This window comes from Marmota flaviventris, chromosome 1 (assembly GCF_047511675.1).
Source record: "Marmota flaviventris isolate mMarFla1 chromosome 1, mMarFla1.hap1, whole genome shotgun sequence".
NCBI lineage: Eukaryota > Metazoa > Chordata > Mammalia > Rodentia > Sciuridae > Marmota > Marmota flaviventris.
This window is the reverse complement of record NC_092498.1, coordinates 96,129,033-96,152,016: the sequence shown is the minus strand read 5'-3', so window position 1 is coordinate 96,152,016 and position 22,984 is coordinate 96,129,033. Positions and strand designations below refer to the sequence as shown.

The 22,984-nt window shown below is 40.1% G+C and overlaps 1 protein-coding gene and 1 pseudogene across 1 annotated transcript in view; both read left to right on the top strand.

Annotated features, from left to right (window-relative positions):
- The first annotated feature begins 7,806 nt into the window (after window positions 1–7,806).
- Window positions 7,807–9,369, top strand: LOC139704733 (microphthalmia-associated transcription factor pseudogene; annotated as a pseudogene).
- A 4,821-nt stretch (window positions 9,370–14,190) lies between these two features.
- The window catches only part of LOC114096128 (T-cell receptor gamma chain C region C10.5), a 30,256-nt gene continuing 21,462 nt past the window's right edge, over window positions 14,191–22,984 (top strand). Inside the window, exons 1-2 of the mRNA XM_071614050.1 lie at window positions 14,191–14,317; window positions 14,429–14,737. Coding sequence (XP_071470151.1) covers window positions 14,275–14,317; window positions 14,429–14,737 — 352 coding nt within the window. The 5' untranslated portion in view covers window positions 14,191–14,274. The remainder of the gene's footprint in view (window positions 14,318–14,428; window positions 14,738–22,984) is intronic.

The following is a 22,984-nucleotide window of genomic DNA, read 5'->3' as shown; positions in this document are numbered from 1 at the left end:
GCACAAATAAAATATTTGACATGAGATTTCTTGGATGAAAGACCCTCAGTATTTACCACCAAATGGTTGAAAAAACTGAGACAGGGAGCCAACTCTTTTTTTTTAAAGAGAGAGAGAATTTTTAATATTTATTTTTTTAGTTTTTAGTGGACAAAACCTCTTTATTTTATTTTTATGTGGTGCTGAGGATTGAACCCCGTGCCCTGCGCATGCCAAGCGAATGTACTACTGTTTGAGCCACATCCTCAACCCAGGGAGCCAACTCTTAATGTCCAGTTTCTAAGTTCTTGTCCCATAGAGCCTTCTCATGTGACATTAGTCAGTAGGAAGCTTAGGTAACAATATTGTCCAAGTCCACCACCCTCATCCTTTGGAGAAATGGTACAAGAGCTGATGTTAGGAACTAATCCTCATGGCAGGGTGATGTGCGAAACCCTGGGGGAGTCGCTGGGTCCTTTGCCCTCCACTGCTCCTTGAGCATTGCCCAGCATGGGACATGGATGCACCCAGGCTTCTCCAGAGTCAAGTTCTTCGTGCTGTTTCCACTTTCCACAAATGGCTGCTAAACCATGTGACTACAATTTCTGTAATAAAGCCAAGTCATACAAATAAGATATTGTTGTGACTGTCTTCATACAAAAAACCCACTTCTTTAATAGAAAAATAAATGGAAAAAATAAATAAACCTGTGTTCCCAATCCCCCAGCACCTAAGAGGAAACTCCTCTGCTGATATGTGTGAAGAAAAACAACAGTGAAACAAAAAGATTTTTGAAGGTTTAGTTGAAGGTAAACACTTTTTACATTAAAGATCCAACATTTATACAGGTATTTATGAAAATATCAATAAAATAAAAGCAGATTATGAGTAGAAGGGGCAAATGATTTCCAAGAAAAGTGATCCTTCAGGTTCTTAACTCATTGTCTCTGTCTCTCAACTTCTGTTTTTGTGACTAGAGATGTATAACTACCACATGCCTGATTTCTAAAAGAGCCCCATTATCCTTCCTGCACACAAAGTCCTAAGGCAAAGCTAAGTCCTCCCAGCATGTATGAGAAGGGATGGAAGGAGAGGGGCTGAAACTTACTTTTTTGTTGTTTTGCCTAAGAGTTTCCCTGTGACATAATATATGATCTATTTTTGAGAAGGATCCATGTGCTGCTGAGAAAAAAGTGTGACTGCTTGATGTTGGGTGGTATATTCTATATATGTCAATTAAGTCTAGGTTATTAATTGTGTTATTGAGTTCTATAGTTTCCTTATTCAACTTTTGTTTGGAAGATCTGTGCAGTGGTGAGAGAGGTGTGTTGAAGTCTCCCATGATTATTGTATGGTGGTCTATTAGACTCTTGAACTTGAGAAGAGTTTGTTTGATGAACATAGCTGCACCATTGTTTGGGGCATATATATTTATGATTGTTATGTCTTGTTGCTGTATGGTTCCCTTGAGCAGTATGTAGTGTCCCTCTTTATCCCTTTTGATTAACTTTGGCTTGAAATCTATTTTATTTGATATGAGTATGGACACTCCTGCTTGTTTCCGAAGTCCATATGAGTGATATGATTTTTCCCAACCTTTCACCTTCAGTCTATGTATGTCTTTTCCTATCAAATGCGTCTCCTGTAGGCAGCATATTGTTGGGTTTTGTTTTGTGATCCATTCTACTAGCCTGTGTCTCTTGATTGGTGAGTTTAAGCCATTAACATTTAGGGTTATTATTGAGATATGGGTTGTTCTTCCAGCCATATTTGTTTATTTATGTTACTAAAGATGGTTTGTTTTCCTCTTTGATTATTTTCCCCCCTTTACTGTCCTACCTCCCACTGTTGGTTTTCATTGTTATTTTCCATTTCCTCTTCCTGTAATGTTTTGCCGAGGATGTTTTGAAGAGATGGTTTTCTAGCTGCAAATTCTTTTAAGTTTTGTTTATCGTGGAAGGTTTTAATTTCATCTCCCATCTTGAAGCTTAATTTCGCTGGATACATGATTCTTGGTTGGAACCCATTTTCTTTCAGTGTTTGAAATATGTTATTCCAGGATCTTCTAGCTTTCAGAGTCTATGTTGAGAGATCAGCTGTTATCCTGATTGGTTTACCCCTAAATGTAAGCTGCTTCCTTTCTCTTGTAGCTTTTAAAATTCTCTCCTTATTCTGTATGTTGGGCATCTTCATTATAATGTGTCTAGGTGTGGATCTCTTATGATTTTGCACATCCGGCGTCCTGTAGGCTTCTAGGATTTGGGATTCTGACTCATTCTTCAAGTCTGGGAAGTTTACTCGTATTATTTCATTGAATAGATTGCTCATTCCTTTGGTTTGGAGCTCTATACCTTCCTGTATCCCAATGACTCTTAAGTTTGGTCTCTTTATGTTATCCCATATTTCTTGGATGTTCTGCTCATGGTTTCTTAACAGTCTTGCTGAGCTGTCTATGTTCTTTTCAAGTTGAAATACTTTGTCTTCATTGACTGATGTTCTATCTTCTAAGTGTTCTACTCTGCTGGTAGTATTCTCAATTGAGTTTTTAAGTTGGTTTATTGCTTCCTGCATTTCTAGCATTTCTGTTTGTTTGTTTTTTATAACCTCTATCTCCCTGTATAGTTGATCTTTTGCTTCTTGGATTTGTTTATGTAACTCATTGTCGAAGTGATCTTTCATTGTCTGATTTTGCTGTCTAATGTCTTCCTTGAGACTCCAGATCATCTGAAGCATGTATATCCTGAATTCTTTATCTGACATTCCATCTGCTGCAGCTATTATCTCTTCTAAAGTTGAGTTGACCTGCATTGCTTGTGGTCCTTTCTTTCCTTGTCTTTTTATACTGCTCGCGTTTCTTTCTGCTTGGTGAAACTGTTGTGTTTTTGAAATTTTCCCCCTATATATTTATATTGCTCTTGTATAGTGGAAAAGTCTCCCTTGCAGGGGCAGGCGGCGGCTTTGCTCCTCCTCCAATTGGGGTGATCTGTCTACCACACTGACGGGCCGATGGGCCTGTTCTATCAGTCGGACGCAGGTCTGCCTACCTTGCAGGCGCGGGCGGCGGCTCCGCTCTGCCCCTCCTCCAATTGGTGTGACGTGTCTACCACGCCCGCGGATCCCTGGGCCTGTTCTGCCGGTCGGTCGCAGGTTTGCCTACCTTGCAGGCACGGAGGCGGCTCTGCTCTGCCCCTACTCCAACTGGGGTGACGTGACTACCACGCCTGCGGGCCTCTGGGCCTGTCCCGGGTACGGGCGGCTGCTCTGCTCTGCCCCTACTCCAATTGGGGTGACGTGTCTACCATGCCGGCAGGCCGCTGGGCCTGTTCCGCCAGTCGGTCATAGGTCTGCCTACTTCGTGGGTGCGGGTGGCGTCTCAGTTCTGCCCCTACTCCAACTGGGGTGTCGTGACTACCACGCCGGCGGGCTGCTGGGCCTGTTCCGGGCACGGGTGGCGGCTCTGCTCTGCCCCTACTCCAACTGGGGTGTCGTGACTACCACGCCGGCGGGCCGCTGGGCCTGTTCCGGGCCCGGGCGAAGGCTCTGCTCTGCCCCTACTCCAATTGTGGTGACGTGTCTACCACGCCCGCGGACCGCTGGGCCTTTGCTGCCGGTCGGTCGCAGGTCTGCCTACCTTGTGGGCGCGGGCGGCGGCTCTGCTCTGCCCCTACTCCAATTGGGGTGACGTGACTACCTCGCCGGCGGGTCACTGGGCCTGTTCTGGGCGCGGACGGCGGCTCTTCTCTGCCCCTCTGGCTTGATGACAAAGTGAGAGAGAATCGGGTGTATGTGACTCACTTTCTTTACCAGGAGACCAACTGTTTCTGTTGCCGCTGGTATCCATGAAGTTATCTCCTCCGCCGCTTTCTGATGACATCAGATCACTGCCATGTTGGTATCCCATGCAAATGGCAGCATTTCTTTCCCTTTGCCGGGTGACCAAAGCAACGGGTGAGTCCTGACCGGCCCTCACAAGCCCCGTCTCAGTCCTGTTGCCACTGCCTATGAAGGCTCGGTTGGTATTTACCTCCACAGTATTCAGCAGGACCGGGACCAAGAAGCAGTTTCCGCAGGTTCTTTAGCCCTGGGCCAGAGTAGTTCCGGGAGCCGGAATTCGGCCGCTCTGGGCTTGGTGTATGTTCTGATAGGAGCAGGCTCCAAGAAGCAGTTTCCACGGGTTCTTTAGCACTGAGCCTGAGTAATTTCTCTGCGAGACACAGGCGAATAGCAGCTTGAAATTACCTGTTCTATAGCTGAATGAGCTGCGATCAGTCGAAAACAGGTATGGTGACGTCAGCTTTCCAAGATGGTGGCCGCTGGCTTCCTCTGTGGTCTGACTGGTGTGGAGAACCGAATTGGACCGCTTCTTTCCCCCGTCTCAAACCCAGAATTCAGTACTGAGTACAGTGATTGCACAGCTGGCAGGAGCCCGCAGAATACGCAGCGCTGTATCTTTGCGTTGCTATCTCGTCGTTTCCCAGCGCGCGCCATAGACTCTAGCCGTGGGGCGATTTGCTGAATAAGCAGCGTGACCCTCCGTGCGGACAAATCGCTCGCGATTGAGCCCCCGTAGCTGATGTTCGTGCGATGGAAATCCTTCCTATAGGTTTTGGAGCACCCCAATTTTGCTGGAAATTCCTAACAAATAGCTTTTAGCCATTCTAACTCATCTTTCTCCCGCACAGTGACGCGGTACATGGGGGTGATGCATTCCCTACGCCGCCATCTTCCCGGGTCCCAGAATGATACTTCTGATGCTACGAGAAATAAATAAAAAACACAACTTATGAATGTTGATGAATAAGAAATAGAAAATAAGAATAGTTTTTAATGTCCTACAGAAATAGTCTTCATAGTAGGAACTATCCTGGCAAAGAACAATCCAGTAGACATTTATAAAATATTTGAAGAAGAGATATTTTCAATCCTACTCAAATTTTTCTAGAGAATTAACAAGAAATAACCTTCAGCCCTTTTCTAAACTTTTAGGCATTTCACCTATGATATAATGCAAAGGTGACTAAGACCAAAAAAAAGAAGGAAAATTGTAGTCTATCTTACTTTGATGCACAAGTTACAAACAAAACCTTAGCAAATCAAATCCTGCAATACTAATAATTTACACTAATAGTTTGAATTTGTTTTAATATTTGGAAATCAAACAATAAAATTTACATTGTTAACAAAATACAGAAGAAAAATTGTATGATAACATGAAAGATATCAAACAGGAATATTTTGAAATTCAATTTTCTTTAAAGACAAAACCTCTCAAAAACTGGGAACAGAAGTAAATGCTATTAGGGCTGGCGTTGTGGCTCAGTAGTAGAGTGCTCACCTAGCATGTTCGAGGCCCTGGGTTTGATCCTCAGCACCACATGAAAGTAAATAAATAGAATAAGCTATTAACTTGTAGAGAGTTTCCAAAACAAAGAAATAAAATCTACAGCAAACTTCACATTTAATGGAAAACTATTTAGAATTTTATTTCATCAATCAGGGAATGCTTGCTCCTACCACTTACATTCAACAGCACACTTGGAGTTTTAGCTAGGACAATACAGAAAGAAAATGAAAGAAAAGATAAATAAACTAGAAAGGAGGAGTGAAGCCTATCATTATAGCCTACATGATGGAGAAAATGGATGTGGAAACAAAGAAGTAGCAAAATTACTTTATTAAAGTCATATATTTGTGGAATTTTAATTAAAACCTAGGATTTGAATTCAGTCTAGTGTGCTTTCAGCTTTGTCATATATTCTTTTCATAATAGAGGAAATTGTATTCCCAAAAGGTCTTTTTTTTTAAATCCTCAAACAACTTCTGGATGCATCCATATACACTTAGTAAATGAGAATATTCACATGCACACATGAAATTTATAAATTGTGTACATATTAGAAAGCCTATTGTTAATATATCTATTTATTTTGTTTCTGCTTGCCAAGTATCATTCAGTCTTCAAGCAGCAAAGACTACAATTCTGGGCTATAAACCAATTTCCCTTTTTCTCCAAAATAATGCTCACTGTACCAAACAGAAACATTGTCCCTGCAAATTTCTTTTGTGACACTCCATGAGTCTCTTTAATCCATTTTGGATTACTTGTGTCACAACTGCTAATGCCCAGAGACAATAGGAAAGATGGCTTAAGGGCATATCAGGAATTTGCCAGACAATGCCCATTGTAAGCTCAGGGTGTAGAAGTATCAACTCCTACACAGGGATGCACAGAAAGTTGTTTTCCCAGGATGTGTTTCATCAGGCTCAGCCACCCAGGCACTCAGAAGCTGCTGTAGGCTTGGTCCCAGAAGACCCCACTAGTTTTTGAGCTGGAAGCAGACTTTGGTGTCATCCACGTGGTGGTGCTGGTTCTGCAGGAAGGCAAAATGTTGGAGTTAGAGGCCCCATGGAATCTTCCACTAAGATTTCAGAGGAAGGCCAGGGAGGTGAGGCAAAGGGCAGCAGGGTCAGAATCCCTACAGTTCTTGGTAGGGCAATGCGCAAAGCTGTGAAGGTGAATTCAAAGTTAAAATGTAGACCCTAGGAATTAAGAGATGCCAAAAATGTGGACTGTCTGATGAAGAAGACTTCTGGCTGCAGAGAAAACCAGGCCAAGAGGCAGGCCATGAGCACTGCAACTGGCCAGGCCCTTCGAGAGAACATCTCACCAATGTGCCCTAGTTGCCAGAGATGGAGCTAGGGGGAGAAAAAAAAAAAAAAAAACAGAAAACAAAAAAACATTTCCTGACTGGATTTAGGTCTTGTTTTGATCTTATTCCTTCTTTTTATTCCCCTGTTCTTGCTTATTGGAATGAGAGTGTTTACCCTCTGCCATTATATAATAGGTGTTTGTAGCTTGCTTTTGATCATTACAGGAGATCAAGTCTGTTCTTAAGTCTCAGATGACATATTGGAATTAGAATTTGGGTAATCCTTGAGCTGTTAAGATTATGGGGATTCTTGGAAATGGACTAAATGCATGTTTTTCTTGTGAAAGGGACATGAGCTTCTGGGAACCTGAGGCAGAACTCAGTTTTGGGGATATGAGGTGTATCCCCCAAACTCCTGGATTGATGCAGGGATATTGAGGTGGAATGATGAGATCATGAGAGCTGTCACTGAATCACTTCATCCTATTTTGAATCAATAACTGAGTGGTAACTGTAGGTAGGTGGGAATTTGCTCCAGGAGGTGGTTCATTGGAGGTGTGCCATGGAAGGGTGCAACTTCCCTGGAGCTTCCTACCCTGCCCGCTCTCTGTTTCCTGGCTGCCATGAGGAGAGCAGTTTTACTCTGCCTTACTCTTTTGCCATGATGCTAGGCCTCACCTCAGGCTGAGAGCAATGGAGTTGACCAACTGTGAACTGAACCTATAAATCATGAACCTAAAGTAAACTATTCTTCTTTTAAGTTGTTCTCATTAGGTATTTTGAAAAAGCTAACTAGCAGAGAAGGCTACAGAACAATATCCTTGATAAACAAATGTGCAAAAATCTTCAACAAAATAGAGAATAAATTCCATCAACATATTAAATAATACATAATGGTTAATTGCAGTTTAGCCTGGGTATATAAAGTTTCAATATATGAAAAATAATATGATCTGTCTACTAAAAATCTGAAGAAGTAAAGCTACCTGGCCACATCAATTGATTCATAAATTACTTAACAAAATTCAATATCCATTCATAATAAAAACTCATGGAGGCCAACTTGGCCAGGTGGGCTGCGCAGAGCTCTGCAGGGCATGGCAGGACCAGCCACCACCTCCCTGGGCCCCCTGCTCTGCCCTGGCTCAGAGCAGCGCTGGCCCGTGAAGCTGGAGCCATGCAGTGGGAATCGGGGGTCATGCTGGATTTCGAAGTCAGGGAGGAGTTTCATGAAGAGCCCAAAACCTACTAGGAACTCAAAAGTCAGCCCCTGAAGAGCAGCAGTTCTGTGGAGCATCCAGGGGCCTTGAAGCCTCTGGTAAGCTACTCCAGTATGACATCAGGCATCTTGCTAAGCCAGCAGCTCTGGCTTGTACAGATGCAGGAGCAGGAGTGCAGACAGCAGCAGCAAAAGCTGCAGTTGGCCCAGTTCCTGCAGCAGAGAGTGCCCGAGAGCCAGACACCAGCCATCAACATCATCGTACCCACAACCCTTCGCTCGGCCACCCAGGTGCCCATGGAAGTCCTTAAGGTGCAGACCCACCTCGAAAACCCCACCAAGTACCACATACAGCAAGCGCAGCGGCAGCAGGTAAAGCAGTACTTTTCTACCACTTTAGCAAACAAACATGCCAACCAAATCCTGAGCTTGCCATGTCCAAACCAGCCGGGCGACCGCTGTCATGCCACCGGTGCCGGGGAGCAGCGCGCCCAACAGCCCCATGGCCCTGCTCACGCTTAACTCCAACTGTGACAAAGAGGGGTTTTATAAGTTTGAAGAGCAAAACAGGTAAAGAGCGAGTGCCCCAGCATGAATGCACACCCATGGGCTTCATGCTGCAGATGGATGATGTCATCGATGACATCATTAGCCTGGAATCAAGTTATAATGAGGAAATCCTGGGCTTGATGGACCCCGCCTTGCAGATGGCAAACACAACACGTTACCTGTCTCTGGAAACTTGATCCACCTTTAAGGCAGCCAAGGCCTGCAACACCCCAGCCACCCACCCACCCGGCCTCAGGATCAGCAATTCCTGTCCTGCCAATCTCCCCAACATCAAGCGGGAGCTCACAGAGTCTGAAGCGAGAGCTCTGGCAAAGGAGAGGCAGAAGGACAATCACAACCTGATTGAACGAAGAAGATAAACATAAACGACCGCATTAAAGAACTAGGTACTTTGATTCCCAAGTCAAATGATCCCAACTTTCGCTGGAACAAGGGAACCATCTTGAAGGCATCCGTGGACTACCTCCCGGAGCTGCAGCAAGAGCAGCAGCGTGCCAAGGAGCTGGAGAGCCGGCAGAAGAAGCTGGGGCATGCCAACCCGCACCTGCTGCTCAGAATCCAGGTGCAGGCCTGGGCTCACGGACTCTCCCTCATTCCATCCACAGGTCTCTGCTCCCCGGATCTGGTGAACCAGATCATCAAGCAAGAGCTGGTACTGGAGATCTGCAGTCAGAACCTCCTGCAGCACCAGGCATACCTGGCATGCACCAGCCTGGACCTCACAGAGGGCACCCTGGCCTTCAGCAGCAGCCTGGGGCCTGCGGCCGAGGGCGCCCAGCCTACAGCGACCCGGCTAAGATGGGGTCCAAGCTGGAAGACACCCTGATGGACGACACCCTCTCTCCTGCCGGGGTGACTGACCCACTCCTGTCCTCCGTGTTCCTGGGAGCCTCCAAGGCTAGCAGTTGGAAGAGCAGCATGAGCATGGAGGAGGCCGAGCTGGCATGTTAGATCACCTGCCCTCGTTTCCTCAGATGGCCCCTTTCCCTGACTAGGACACGCGGCATTACCCCGAAGGGGTTTTCTTGATAATATTCCTTTAATGTGATTTTTTCCCCCATGCTTTATTGATAGTCCAGGATATATTTTATTTTTAGAATTTTGTGAAACGGACTTGTATATTCTCTTTTGCAACTCAAAATGCCTCCAAAGTATTGTACAGCGCATGTGCAGGATCTGTGAACTGAGCTCCCGCAGACGCCCCCTCCCAGCCCAGAGGTGCCTGTAGGGGCAGCCTCTGTCCATCCTAATTCAGGGGAAACTTGATTTGAGGTTTTCATGCCTGTGACTTCCTTGGCAATTAAACGTAGAATTTAATTGAAATAATGTAAAGCAACTCCCCCCCCCCGCAAAAAAAAAAAAAAAAAATACATGAAGAAAAAATGAAAGATGTGCATCCTAACCCCTCTCCCTTTTGTAAATGTACTGATTCATTGGTACTGCCTTAAACACACAGTACCTGGGAGCACCCTTCAGCCTTTGTTCTGCAAACTATTTAAGGAAATAGTGTAGTCTGCAAAAGACCAAAAAATCGAAAACAAAAGCAAAACGAAACAAAACTCACAGCAGTCATTTTCATGAGGGTTGTCAGTTAGCAAGTGTAACTGTCATCAACCAAGATCGCCAGGTGGGAGAATGGCCTCTGGAGAGCCCCCACACACTCCTTCTCACCTTGAAGATGCAGCTTTCTTCCTTAATGAATTAATAAGCGCAACCCAGCTTTTTCATCAGATGATTTCATTTTGAAATGCAAATGAATGTCCTCTCAAAGTCCATTGTTGAGGAGCACTGAAAGTTTGTTGTACTTTTTTTCCTCTTTTTTCCCCCTTCTTTTTGGTTTTTATTTTTTATTTTTGCTTTTGATAAGACAACCGAACTGGGCACATTTCTAATTGTCTTTACTATTTTTATTTTTAAATTATGTTTTAGTCATTTGATTTGTACAGACTCTTTGTTATCATAGTTCTTTTCGATGTTTGTATTAAGGTGTAAGAATCTGCATCTGAAGATGACGAGTTTTCAGTATTTTTACAACTCTTTGGTGGTTTTCTGCATACTTTGTACACCCAGGAAAGAAAACTTTTATGTAAGGTCTTGTGTTTAAAGAGAGCTTTGCAAATATTTTGTATATTATAGACTCACTTAAAACTGTTTTTCAACACATTTAAGATAGAGTATTAATAGATTAAAACCAAGCTTTTTAGGGAAAATAACCATAAACCTATATATTTATTTTAAATAAATAAATAATTAATTAATTAATAATTAATTAATTAATTATTAATAATAATATTCTTGGAGACTGATAACCATAGTGTTACTATGCCCTTTGTGGTCGTTTATATTGGGGTTTATTTCAGCAGCATGCTGGATTTTTTAAAAGAGAGAAATACTGTATGTGCAAGTTACTGTTACTCAATAACAATGTTTTAACAAGCAGCCATGTAAAGTTAGTTTCCGAGCATTACCTACTTGTGTAGCCCTATGCAATGACAGTAGTGTTACATCTATCCAGCCTAGATGTCTTATGCAGTGACATTCAGATGCAGCCAGGCTGCCAGGGGCCTTTCTCAGAAGCAGCCTGCAGTTGAAGAGCCCCTGGTGCAAAGCATATCCATTCAGAATGAAGTGCTGTACACACAGCATCAATGGAAGAAGAGAAAAAAATAGATTATATAGCAAATAGTTCTCTGACACCTGCAATTTCTAACACCGTTGAGAATATTTTCCAAAATTTAATTTTATTAAAATTCATATTAAATTATGTATGAATATTAAATACTTTGATTTCTATTAAAATTTATTTAAATTAATTTTTAAACTAATCTTAAAAAAATTCAATAAAATTTTAAATGTAAATCATAATTTTATTAAATTAATAAATAAAAACAATAAAATGAATTAAATTAATGAAATAAATTAAATTATTGAAATTAATTCATAATAAATTATAATATGATTTACGTTAAATAATTTAATTTATATTAAATTTTATTTGAATCAATTTTAATAAAAATATTCTTAATGGTTTTAGAAATTACAGGTGTCAGTGAAGCATTTGCTACATAATCTGCTTTCTCAATTGTCTGATATCATCTGAATTAAGCTAGAAACTTTTGATTTATCTTTTACATTAATTTACCAAAATAAGAAAGGATTTAATTGCCCCTTTGTTAACTTTTCATCTTTCAAAACTTTGAAATGTTTTATCTCTCTATCCCACTTTTTTCTTGATCAAATGTTTTTAAAAATGTGTTTATAAGCATTACTGAAGGGCCAAGAGCAAAGTATGTAAACAGTCCAGATATTTAATGATACATTCTTACAAATTAAAAAGGATGCATGTGATTGTACTTTGGGTCTGACAAAAGTCATCTTCCTTCTGGACTTATTTGACACCTAGAAAACAAAATGAACGTCAAATGATTTTTATACAATGATGTAAAATGGATAGGTGTCATAGTATTTGCATTAAAAGAATCTTAGAATTTATACACTAAACTTCATGTTCAGGCCCTCCCACGGTAATTTTCTTTTAGTAGTTATACAGTGTTTTCTTTTATAAACTAAAAAATTCACAACTTTTGCTACATCATATTTTGTTTTCAGCTAGCCCAAATTCTGAGGTATGTATCTTTTTCATAGGGGTTTCATATGGGTTGGATGTTTCTTCTACTCTGTTATATAAATGTATCATTTTTATCTTAATATAATTAAATTTAACAAATATAATCCTCAAAAAGGGGGTTGGAGCTATATTTATTATTGCTGTTGATTACCTGATAGCATCAGAACAAAATATCATATGAAAAAGGGGACTACGGTAAACAAAGAAAAATTTATTTTAAAACAGTGCTATGGCAAACAAACACACATTAAAAATGGGGAGGGGGAGACAAAATACCTGGTACTTCTATGGATCAACTTTTTTCTTTGTCCTTACAAATACACAACTTCTTTTTGTAAAGGCCACTTTATAAAAAGAACAAAATGTTTATTTCTTCTTTAAAGTGCTAACTCATCTCTGGCTTGAGAATCACTTTGAATTGCTTTCAAAGGTCCTTTAATACAACCCTGGTGCTATTGTCCAGCGACACTGGCAATGGTGTAAAGGTGGGCATGAAGTCTGCGATGGGATTCAAAAGGAGATTCCCAAGTCCACCAGGTCCAAGTCCAGCTAGGCTAATCAGTGGCACAGCCGCAGAACACGGTGCCAAGAATGGATTCACAGCCTCTCTTTTACCAGCTCTGAATTCTGCTGCCTCTTTCACACTTCTTGGTACATTTGCACATTCCTTTCTCCTTCCTCTGGAGTCTAGAAACTTCATGGCATGAGCAGAAAGTTTTGGTGATGGAATGGATGAATGAAATTCTGTTTCCAGAAATTTGACAAAAAGTTCTGAAAAAGAACTCTTCAGCCCAGGTTGCTCATTTGGTGTCAAAGGTGTGTTGAAGACACATTGGGATCCTCCTGCAAGCCAACTCGTCATCCACTTAGTAACACCACCATCATCTCCATTCAGCAACTGCTCCATTTCCTCCTTTTGAATGCCCAGGATGCTTCCCATTAACCTTAACACTTTGGGACGCTGATTTTTCAGTTTCTGGAAATGCCCAATGAACAGGTTTCTCATTAAGGCTTTGTCCACTTTTCCTTCTGTGCCATTTTCCGAGTTCATCAATTTCTTTTGGGCATCGTCCAGTATTTCACTTGGGAGCTCACTTTGTTCAATCTGTTCTTCCTCTCGATGGAACAGTTGTGTAAGTCTGGCTGCTGAATCCATCACACGGTTGGCTTCTCCCAAGCGTTCCTGTAATAACAATACCTCTCTTTCTAGATTTTCTGCCTTTTCCTTCCATTCAGTTGTATGTTGTCTTTCCTTTTCTAATTCAGTGGAATACATAGCCCCGACTTGACATTTTTATCTCATTTTACTCATATTTTAATGAACAAATGATGATTGCTGATCTTATCTGGTGTTCTCATATTTACCATTATTGAATTATTTGTCAAATGGAGATGAACATAGTATCCATCTCACAGGGCAATAGAGAGGATTAAATGAGATAATTAATGTAAGAAAACACCTAGTATAAATGCCGGACATGTACCAGTTTCTTAATGGCTATTATATGCTATATTAATCTTAAAGGTCTCATTAAATACTATATGTAACACTGATTTCAGATCACTCTTCCACATGACATATGTTCATGATGCTGTTTCACAGTCCGGGGAGAGCACAAATGTTTTTCCAGAGATTGCTCTGTCTCATACCTGCCAGCAATGGAAATCTAGTTCCTTCTTGGAGGCACCCAGGTTATGAATGAAATGTGAGTTCCCTGAGTCATATTCTAGTTAGGGACAACTTAATTAAACACACACACACACACACACACACACTACTCTAATGTTTGTGAAAATGGCATGTTAAATATTGTGAATAAAATATTTTAACAATTAATATTTTTGCTTTATTTTTTTGTTGAGAAACAAATATCAGGTTTCTTACCTTAGCCCTAAAACAATAGCAAATGACAGAAAGACAGACATGAGAACCATTCCCTCCCCCAAACACAGACGAACACATGCACACCAGGGATGTCTTTCCAGATGTTAACATACTTACCCAAACTGCCCAGTTCGTGTGGTGCAGGAAACCCCACTTTCCTGCACCACGTGAACTGCCTCTGCTCATAACTGCAGAAGAGCATGAAGAACTAGGGAAATCACCTGACCCTCCACTTCTCTGAGAAACCAGAAGAACCACACCCTTTTTCACTGACCTGAGACCTCAGCTCTCTGGACCCCTCACTTTCTCACCTTCTCCCTGGGCAGCCAGCCTGGCAGACGGGATGCCACTCCTAAAAGCAGTCATCCTCTCCTCCCTCTGGGCTTGTGAGTTGCCTCTTCCTCACTTCAGTCTCTAGGAAAGAATGAAGTCATTCTTTTCTGTAGCTCCTTCACATATCATTGGTTCATAGGAATCTCTCTTTTCTTTGCTTGCAGTTGTACTTGGGGAATTGGAGCAACCTGAAATATCAATTTCCAGAGAAAAAGATAAGAGTGCTCGAATGTCTTGCAAGGCAATCCTCCAGAGCTTCAATAGCATAGACATACACTGGTACCGAGAGAAACCAAATCAAGGGTTAGAGCATCTAATATATGTCCGGACAAAGTATAATCAACGTACCTTAGGAGGAAAAAACAAGAAATTTGAGGCAAGTAAAGATTCTCCAACTTCCACTTCAGTATTGACAGTAAATTTCCTAGGAAAAGAAGATGAGGCCACATACTACTGTGCCTGCTGGACGAGCACACTGTTAGGGTTGCCAGAATAACTTGCACAAAAACCACCCACCTCCTCACATCGACAGCCACAGTGGCTTCTCAGCTTGGCGCCCAATCTGAGCCTCCCCAACAGCAGCACTTCCAGAGTTTCCCAGGGAACCTCTTGGATTCTGCTCTCCTAGTGATCCCTGAATGGTGTCAATAGGACTTAAGTTGTATTATTTCTGATTAAATCAGGCAATCTTGGAAATTAGAGATAAGGCTGCATGATTCCTGATTAAATCAGACAATCTAGGGAATCTGAAAATATAGGATGGATGGCTGACCACATAATAAAGTTGTTTTTTGTTGTTATTGTTGTTTGTTTGTTTGCTTGCATTTTGGTTTTATCTTACTAGACTGTACAGAGAATTTCAGTAATTGAATAGTTCAAACTGAAGGCAGGAGAGGGTTAAATGCCTGGAGAGATGTCCACCTATTATATAAATATTTTATGTGACTTGTCATTTTCTCATATTATGCCTGAGTATTTGGGTGTATTCATAGATAGAATGATCTGTCAGACATATTATTATTATTATCCCAGGGCTATTCTGATGAAACCTAATGACCATTATATAAGTAAACGATCAGCTATCTGTCATATCTGAGAGACCAAAGTACAAATTCTCAGTCCACATTCTGCACTTGTGGCTGGGAGAAAATGAACCCTGCTCCAGCTGTGCTCCCTGAAGACCTTGTACTTCAAACTTCTGCAAATGAAAACCAAAAATCCTGAATAAGAGGAACTGACAGTTAAAGTGAGAAAATATCTCTTCCCTGCATCTACAGAGAATACAAAGGTAATTTCTCTCACAAATCAGCAAAGGAAAAAATGATTTCTGACAATTATTATGTTTATTCTATGATTAGTAGTTGGACGGTTAAAATTTTTTAAGGAATACTGAGACAAAATTTTAAAAGTTAAAATATGAAAAGTGCTCTCCAACCTTCTTGAAGTCTAATTCAAACAAGGTGGATAGTAATGGAAACATCTTCTTTCACAGATGTTTCTCACATTGGTTTCTTTATTAATTGGATTTCTTACCACATAGTAACTATGCGTACAATTTACCTACAGATTTGAAATAACTGCAGCATAGTCATACTCCATTTCTCCCTTCCCAGGATCAGCAGAGATGCTGCTGAAGCTCAGTGAGGGAACACCAGGGGGCTCCAAGGCACCTTCCTAGGGAACACTTAGGATCTCTTGTCCAAAACCCTGTCCCTGTTGATTCCTGCTGACCCTGGAGTCAGGGTGTCATTGACCAGAGGGACTAAGTCTTCACAGCCTCTCAATTAATGAATAAAGTGGCACAAAGGAAAGAAACCATTGGAAAGTGCTCGCTTCGGCAGCACATATACTAAGAAATCATTGGAAAGAAAAAAATGGTCTGAGACCATGAACCACATTTTGCAAAAAGTGAATGAAAAGATGCAATAAATTGCTTGTAATAACTATACTCAATATTTCTTGCAGGTTATTTCCTTTAATCCTCAAAAGAGCAATGAAGAGTCCCACTTCAGCAGCCCCACAAGTCACATCTCAGCAGATGAAGGCACCTGGAAAACTGAACAACCCCTGACATGTTTATGGGGGTGGAAACTTGGTTACACAGTGAAGTGATGGACAGGAGGGAAAGGGATACCTTATCTACGTGGCTTTATGGTGACCAAATACCTTTTAGCCATTTAATACAGTTTTTGAAGAAATATAAGTAAAAAGGCAAATATACACCACATATTTGCAAGGAGAACATTGAACACAGAAGAGGTTTATATGATATGCTCTCAAGCACATAAATATATATTTATGCAAAATACATATGTATGCAAAAAAGCACATGGGAATTAATTCTCCAGTGTTTAAAGAGTAGATATCCAGTCTTTGAAAGGATGGGTAATTTTAACTTCCTTTTTGTACTTTTAAACACTTTATGCATTTTAACAAAAAGCCCTTACTACATATAAAGATATATATGTGTAAAGTCAACATTTTATTGATTTATATATTTAGTAACAAAATTATTTATATAAAAATATAATTGCATACATAAGGCACACTTAAACGTTCTATTTATATTTTCCTACCTAATCATGTCATTACTCTATGCCTCTCAAGGAAAAAAAAATAATTTTATAAAAACCATAAACCTTCATAGTAACAGTGGTTACTATGGATCAGGGGGTCCAGAAATTCTGTTCATGTCCAGATTAGCTGGTTTATAAGTAAAGATTTATTGAAACATGAGCTTGCTTATTTGTTTCATATAAGCTACAGCTGCTTTTATATTGAGTTCACAGTTGAAATAGACACCCACAAAACCTGAAATATTTACTGTTTGGCTCTTTATAGAAAATATTTGTCAGTCACTGTCCTAGGGTAATATACTGATGAATGACTTTATTTTATTTTATGTTTCCCTATTTCTCAGTGTTACCTCAAAAACCCTTTGTCACATGACCATCGTCCCCATATTAACTATGTGACTTTGCATAAATTCTTTCACATAACTTTAATTTTTTTTTAATTTTTCTCATTTTAAAAGAATAACATAATGATATTAACCTGCGTGAACTGTGGTAAGGATTAAAATAATGCACATAAATCTCTTACAAGTGCTTGGACCATACCTAGTCTTCAATAACTGAAGCATTACATTGATCATATGGGTTATTATTACATATTAGAAAATAAAATTATTTCAATTAACATTCTAAATCCTTGGTGCTCAAAGTTTGGTTTGTAAACTAACAACATCTTCTTCACATGACCTTGTTAGACATGCAGAAATTCAAACCTTAGCCCAGTGCTACTCAACCTGAATCTCACAAGATTCCCACATTACTCCAAGGTACGTTACTTATTGAGTAGGGGGGCATCCAAGTGCCAGACTGTTCAAGAAATGGATGCACGGCTCAGGACAATTAGAAACTGATCTCATTTTCACTGGATTTTTTGTTTAGGGTCCTAATGTTTTGGTAGAAAATCTGAGTCAACATTTGGTGATCTGAGGCCACCAAATGCAAGGCAACTTACAATTTAATTCACAAAAAACACATTCCATTATCCATGTGTGTATGTGTACTTTTACTCTCATTTTTAAAGTTCTTTGCAAAATCATTGCAAATTTTCAGTTATTATGTTATATACCAACAAACACAGGTCTTTTTTCATGGCCTTGACTTTTAGATTCACAGTGTTGAGCACAAAGTAAATGTCCTCATATCCTTCAGGCAATGTTGCTACTGAAAAAAAAAATGAATTAGCAGAGAACAGGAGAAAGAATAAGAAAATGAAGATCATTGATAGTACAACCACCCACACTCATCCAAAACTTTAAATAGAGTTCTTCCCTGCCATACATATTGTCACTGATGCTACGAGGTGATCCTGAGGGGCTGTGTTGGGGGATGGTTAGGGACAACCATTTAGGAATTTTGTTCTCTTTTCTCCACAGAAAGACTCATGGAATCCACCTGACTCATTAGTCGTCTCTCACAAGGAGAACTCCTGGTCATTCCACACTTAGGGAAGGTGTTGCAGCCCATATAGCTTGCTTCCTTTTGCTCAGGTCTCAGACTCTCCTAGGAAGTGTCAGAATTATGTGAACCCACACCAGGAAGGCTATACCTATCAGGATTTTATTTCCCTTGGACTTCTTCCCATGTAGGTGCACATCCCAGGATCACAGCAGCCATTTGTATACTACCATTTCCTCCTTCCAGCCACTGTTCCAAATCACTTACTTATAAGTCCTCAACTTTGTGACACTTCTTTGACATTATCAATATCATGATTATACTTTCATAGATAAATGACAGAGGTATAGAGATGTCATTTAATTTGTGGTCACAGAGCAACTAAATGAATAGGGAGGGGCTGGTTTCTAATCTTCTAAGGCTTTCCTTTTATCCACCTGCTCTCCTGCCTCTGAAACACACAAAATAAAATTGCCATCTATTATATGGTCTATAGAGCCACAAGAATCTGGTACAAAAATTTTACTAGAAATTATTCATGAAATAATAATGGTTGAGTTACACTATTTGGACAAAGTTTCTACTCCTGAGCATGAAATACCAGGAATTTCCCATCATCTTCTTAGGCTTTGCCTCTAGGACCCCAACATGCTCATACAGGGAGATCATAGAGAATCCAGACAAGGTGCCCCTTTGGTACTAGCTATACGATGGGACAGCAGCCACTAATTAAATTAACTCAGACTTACCCCATTCCCTGTTCATTTAAACAACAACAACGACAACAAAAATAATGTGATCAATGTGTAGCAGAAGACACCAGGTGGAATCTAATTTCATTTGTGATGGCCTCAACTTTTCCCAGATGCATCTCTCATATCTCCACAAAATAACAAGTTGTGATCTACAGAGAGACAGATATAAAACCCAAAGCCCCAGGACACTAGGGAAAGCCAACAATGGCTGGATAAGGGAATAAGGGTAGAAAACGCTCTTTTTTTGGAATAGGACAGCAACACTTATGAAGGCTACATTCTCAATTCTGTGTCATGTTGTCTGTTTCAGACAGAATTTTAATGAAAATATCAGAGAATTTCCTTTCTTTACCTATCAGCATCATGCTAACAAACCTCAAGGAAAATACCAGTGGAACAAAGGGGAGAAGAGAAAGCCTTGAGAGAGACTTTCTCAGGGAAGATAAGAACCCGGTATGAGCAGAAAACCCTGGATTCTCTGATCCTTAAGAACAAACTCTAGTCTTGACAACTTGGCTAAAACAAACTTCAAACCAATAGAGTGACTCAAACTTCATTCTAAAGGCCCAGCAGAAGGAAATGTGTGTGCATTCTTAATCATAAAATACATTTACCTCAATATCTACTGTATTAAACAACAAGTTCAGCTCGTAACCAAAAATATAACAACAGAACTACAGGCTAGGAGAAACATAGCCACAAAGAAATCATAGAATGACTCAGGTACAACTCATGTGTTTGAACTACCTGTCAGGGAATTCAAAGTAACTATGACGAACATGTTAAAGTCTTTAATGGAAATGGTGGACAACATGAAAGTTTAGACAGATGACTTGAGCAGAGGGGTGGTAATTCTTTAAAGTACATTGAAATGAAAGAAATAAAAAAGCAAAGTAACAGAAATAAAGAATGCCTTTTCAAGGGCTGATTGACACACACAGTAAAGAAAAGGAAAGAACTAGCTAACATGAAGACTGGCCACTAGAAACTATAAAACAGGCAATGCAAGAAGATGAGACAGAGAAAGCAGATCATCATGTAAGACCAGAGCTATAGACAGTATCATATTTTCAAACATATTTGTAGTTAGAAACCCTGAAGCAGAAAAAAAAAAAGAGAAAAAGGAGCAGAGAAATATATTAGAAAAAAAAATAATGGGTGAGAATATTCTAAATTTAGTGATAAACACCAAACTACAGAGCCAAGAAGCTCAGAAAATATCAAGCAGGATATATGTTTATATATATATATATATATATATATATATATATATATATATATATATATATATATATAATTTATCAACCTTGGCATATTATATTTAAACTATAGAAAACAAAAGATAAAGAGAAAATGGTGAATGCAGCCATAGGGGGAAAATAGCAGATTTTCCATTAGAAACCATGAAAGCAGGATTACATTGGAATGAAATCTTTAAAGTGTTTTTTTTTTTTTTAAGTAACCCAGTATAGAGACTTTCTCAGATGAAAACAAAACAAACAAAAAAAAAAAAGAAAGAAAGAAAAAGAAACAGAATTCATTGTCAGCAGACCTACTCCAAAAGAAACATTTTTAAAAATTGAGGCAGAAAAATATTATGGGTCAAAAATTTGAATATAAAGAAAAAAAATAATGAGTCTTAGAATTAAGAAGGAAAATGTAATCTTTTAAATCTTACTTTTAATTGTTCTAAAATAGGAGTTGACATTTTTTTTTTCTTAAAGGCCCAGATGATAAATATCTTCTGTTTTAAGGGCCACATGGTCTCTGTCCCAACTGCTCAATGTGGCCATTGCAGCAGTAAAAAGTCCCGGTCATTTTTACAACTGAAAGGTTATGAAGCTGAATGTCAATGGGTGGGATATCTATTGGAGGTCCCCTAACAGGACCTGTGGCCTTTAGAAAAGGGACACAGCAAGCCTGTCTTAGTTTGGTTTCCTAGAAGGTGAGCCTCAGGTACAGAGCACAGGTGGTTCCTGTGTCAGGTGCAGGAAGATCAGCAGGAGAGTAGGGGATGAAGCAGGGAAGGAAGAAAGACAGGAAATGGTGCTTTAGTGACCAGCTAGAAAGTGAGCCACTGGAGCATCTCAGAGATCCCAAAGCTCAGTGATTAATTAAGTTAGTAACCTTCAGCTGTTGAGTCTTTGCTATGTCCAGAGAGCCACTTCCTCTTTATTCATCACATGTCAGGTTTCTTCTGTGATTGGTCCATTCCTTGGCTCCCTCTCAGGACAGATGCTAGCAGAATGCTGCTGGGAGATTGTTGCTGTTCCTGGTTGTTGGTAGTGACATCCCTGTAAGTTTCTGAGTTACACTGGGCCAAATATATCATCCCATTCATTAGAAGAGGGGCAAGGGAAAGTGCTCACATTCTGACACATTCTGACAGTCACATGGTTAGTGGAAAATCCCACCAAGACCTTGTATTCTTCAGGAAGAAAATGTAAGCCTCAGACCCCAAGATCTGTAAAAGTAGAGAGTAAATACATAGTATTTTAGTGAGCTTCAAATTTTACAATTTTGCAAAATTGCCATTTTTTTTTCTGTTTTTCAAACAGAGAATCGGAGACATTCTCATCACACAGTTTATACCACACATGACCAAGAAAAAAAGAGAATGCAGCATTTCATGAATGCCAAAGATATTGCCACCTCAGAATATACCAAGTGGCCCTGGAGGACATGGGGATGTACTACTGCACCTGCTGGGATACACTCTGTCAAAATGTTGGAGTGTCACTAAAACCTTCCCAAGGATGGTTCCACCAGTGCAAACACACACCTCCACCTTTTCACCTTCCCTGTGACTATGGTCTACGGAGCACCTTCCTACACTCATGTGTTCTGAGCAAAGTCACAGCAGAAGCCTAAGGGGCCAGGTTGTGATTCTTCCTTCATTTGTCTCTGCACGGTCTTCCTCACCCTCTGGGCCTGGGCTGGCTCTGTAAGTATCCTGAATGGTCTCTGCTTCCCCATCTGTGCGAAGTGTCCTTGGGAAAAAGGACATAATCCAGGCTCAGGGTGATATCTTGACTTTGCGTGGATGATGGAAGAAATGAATGAAGGAATGAATGAATGAAAGTTCTTTTTACATGAGGTACTCATTTCGGCTGGCCACTCAAGGACACAGTAACTTAAGAAAGTTACTAGAGCTTTTCTTTCTTATTTCCCTGAGGTTAAGTGTGAAGTGTGTCACCAACCTCCCAGGGTTGCTGAGAATTGCATGGAGTCTTATCTGAAAGTTCTTAGTTACTAAGCATTGTATTCAACAAATCCCAATGTCTTTTTCATTATGATTCAGTCACTTTTCTGAGCCATGTTAGCCAAAGTTGGGATCTGAACAACTCTTAGAATATATTACATCTATGTGGACTTCCAAAGCATCTAAAAGTAATCTTTAATTCAGAAAAAACAAGAATTATGAATGGAACAATTATAGATGTTAATGAAACAAAAGAATTTTTTCCAACAATTTGCTTCATTCAAAACACAGTATAATAGCATAAAAGTATATACAACTACACTAATTATTAACAGTTATCAAACGGAAATTTGGGCAAACATCTGATTTATAACTGTACTTACTATTTCATAGGGCTGTAGAATTATTCTCTTCTTCATTAATATATGTCATTATGAAATTTGTATTCCATGCTCTTGATAATCTTGCATAGCTAACTCTGCTTTTATAAAATATTGCAAAGAATATCAAACTCAGGGAGTGAAAAAGTGGCCCAAGATAGGTGACTTTGAAGTAGCACTTGAAGGACGACAGGGAGAAAATCTCTCTGGGGTAGGTGACACTGCATTAGCTTAACACACTATTCTAAGACTTGATAGTTCCTTTATACCAGGAACATGGTAAAACATCACTGACCAGAACCTCCATTGGTTCGAAAACAAGACTTTCCCTTCTGGCTTTACTTCCACAGAGCAAGGGCTGCTACTGTATCCAGGTCCTATTTCATGTTCCTTGTGGTGTCTGTTCTAACTTGTC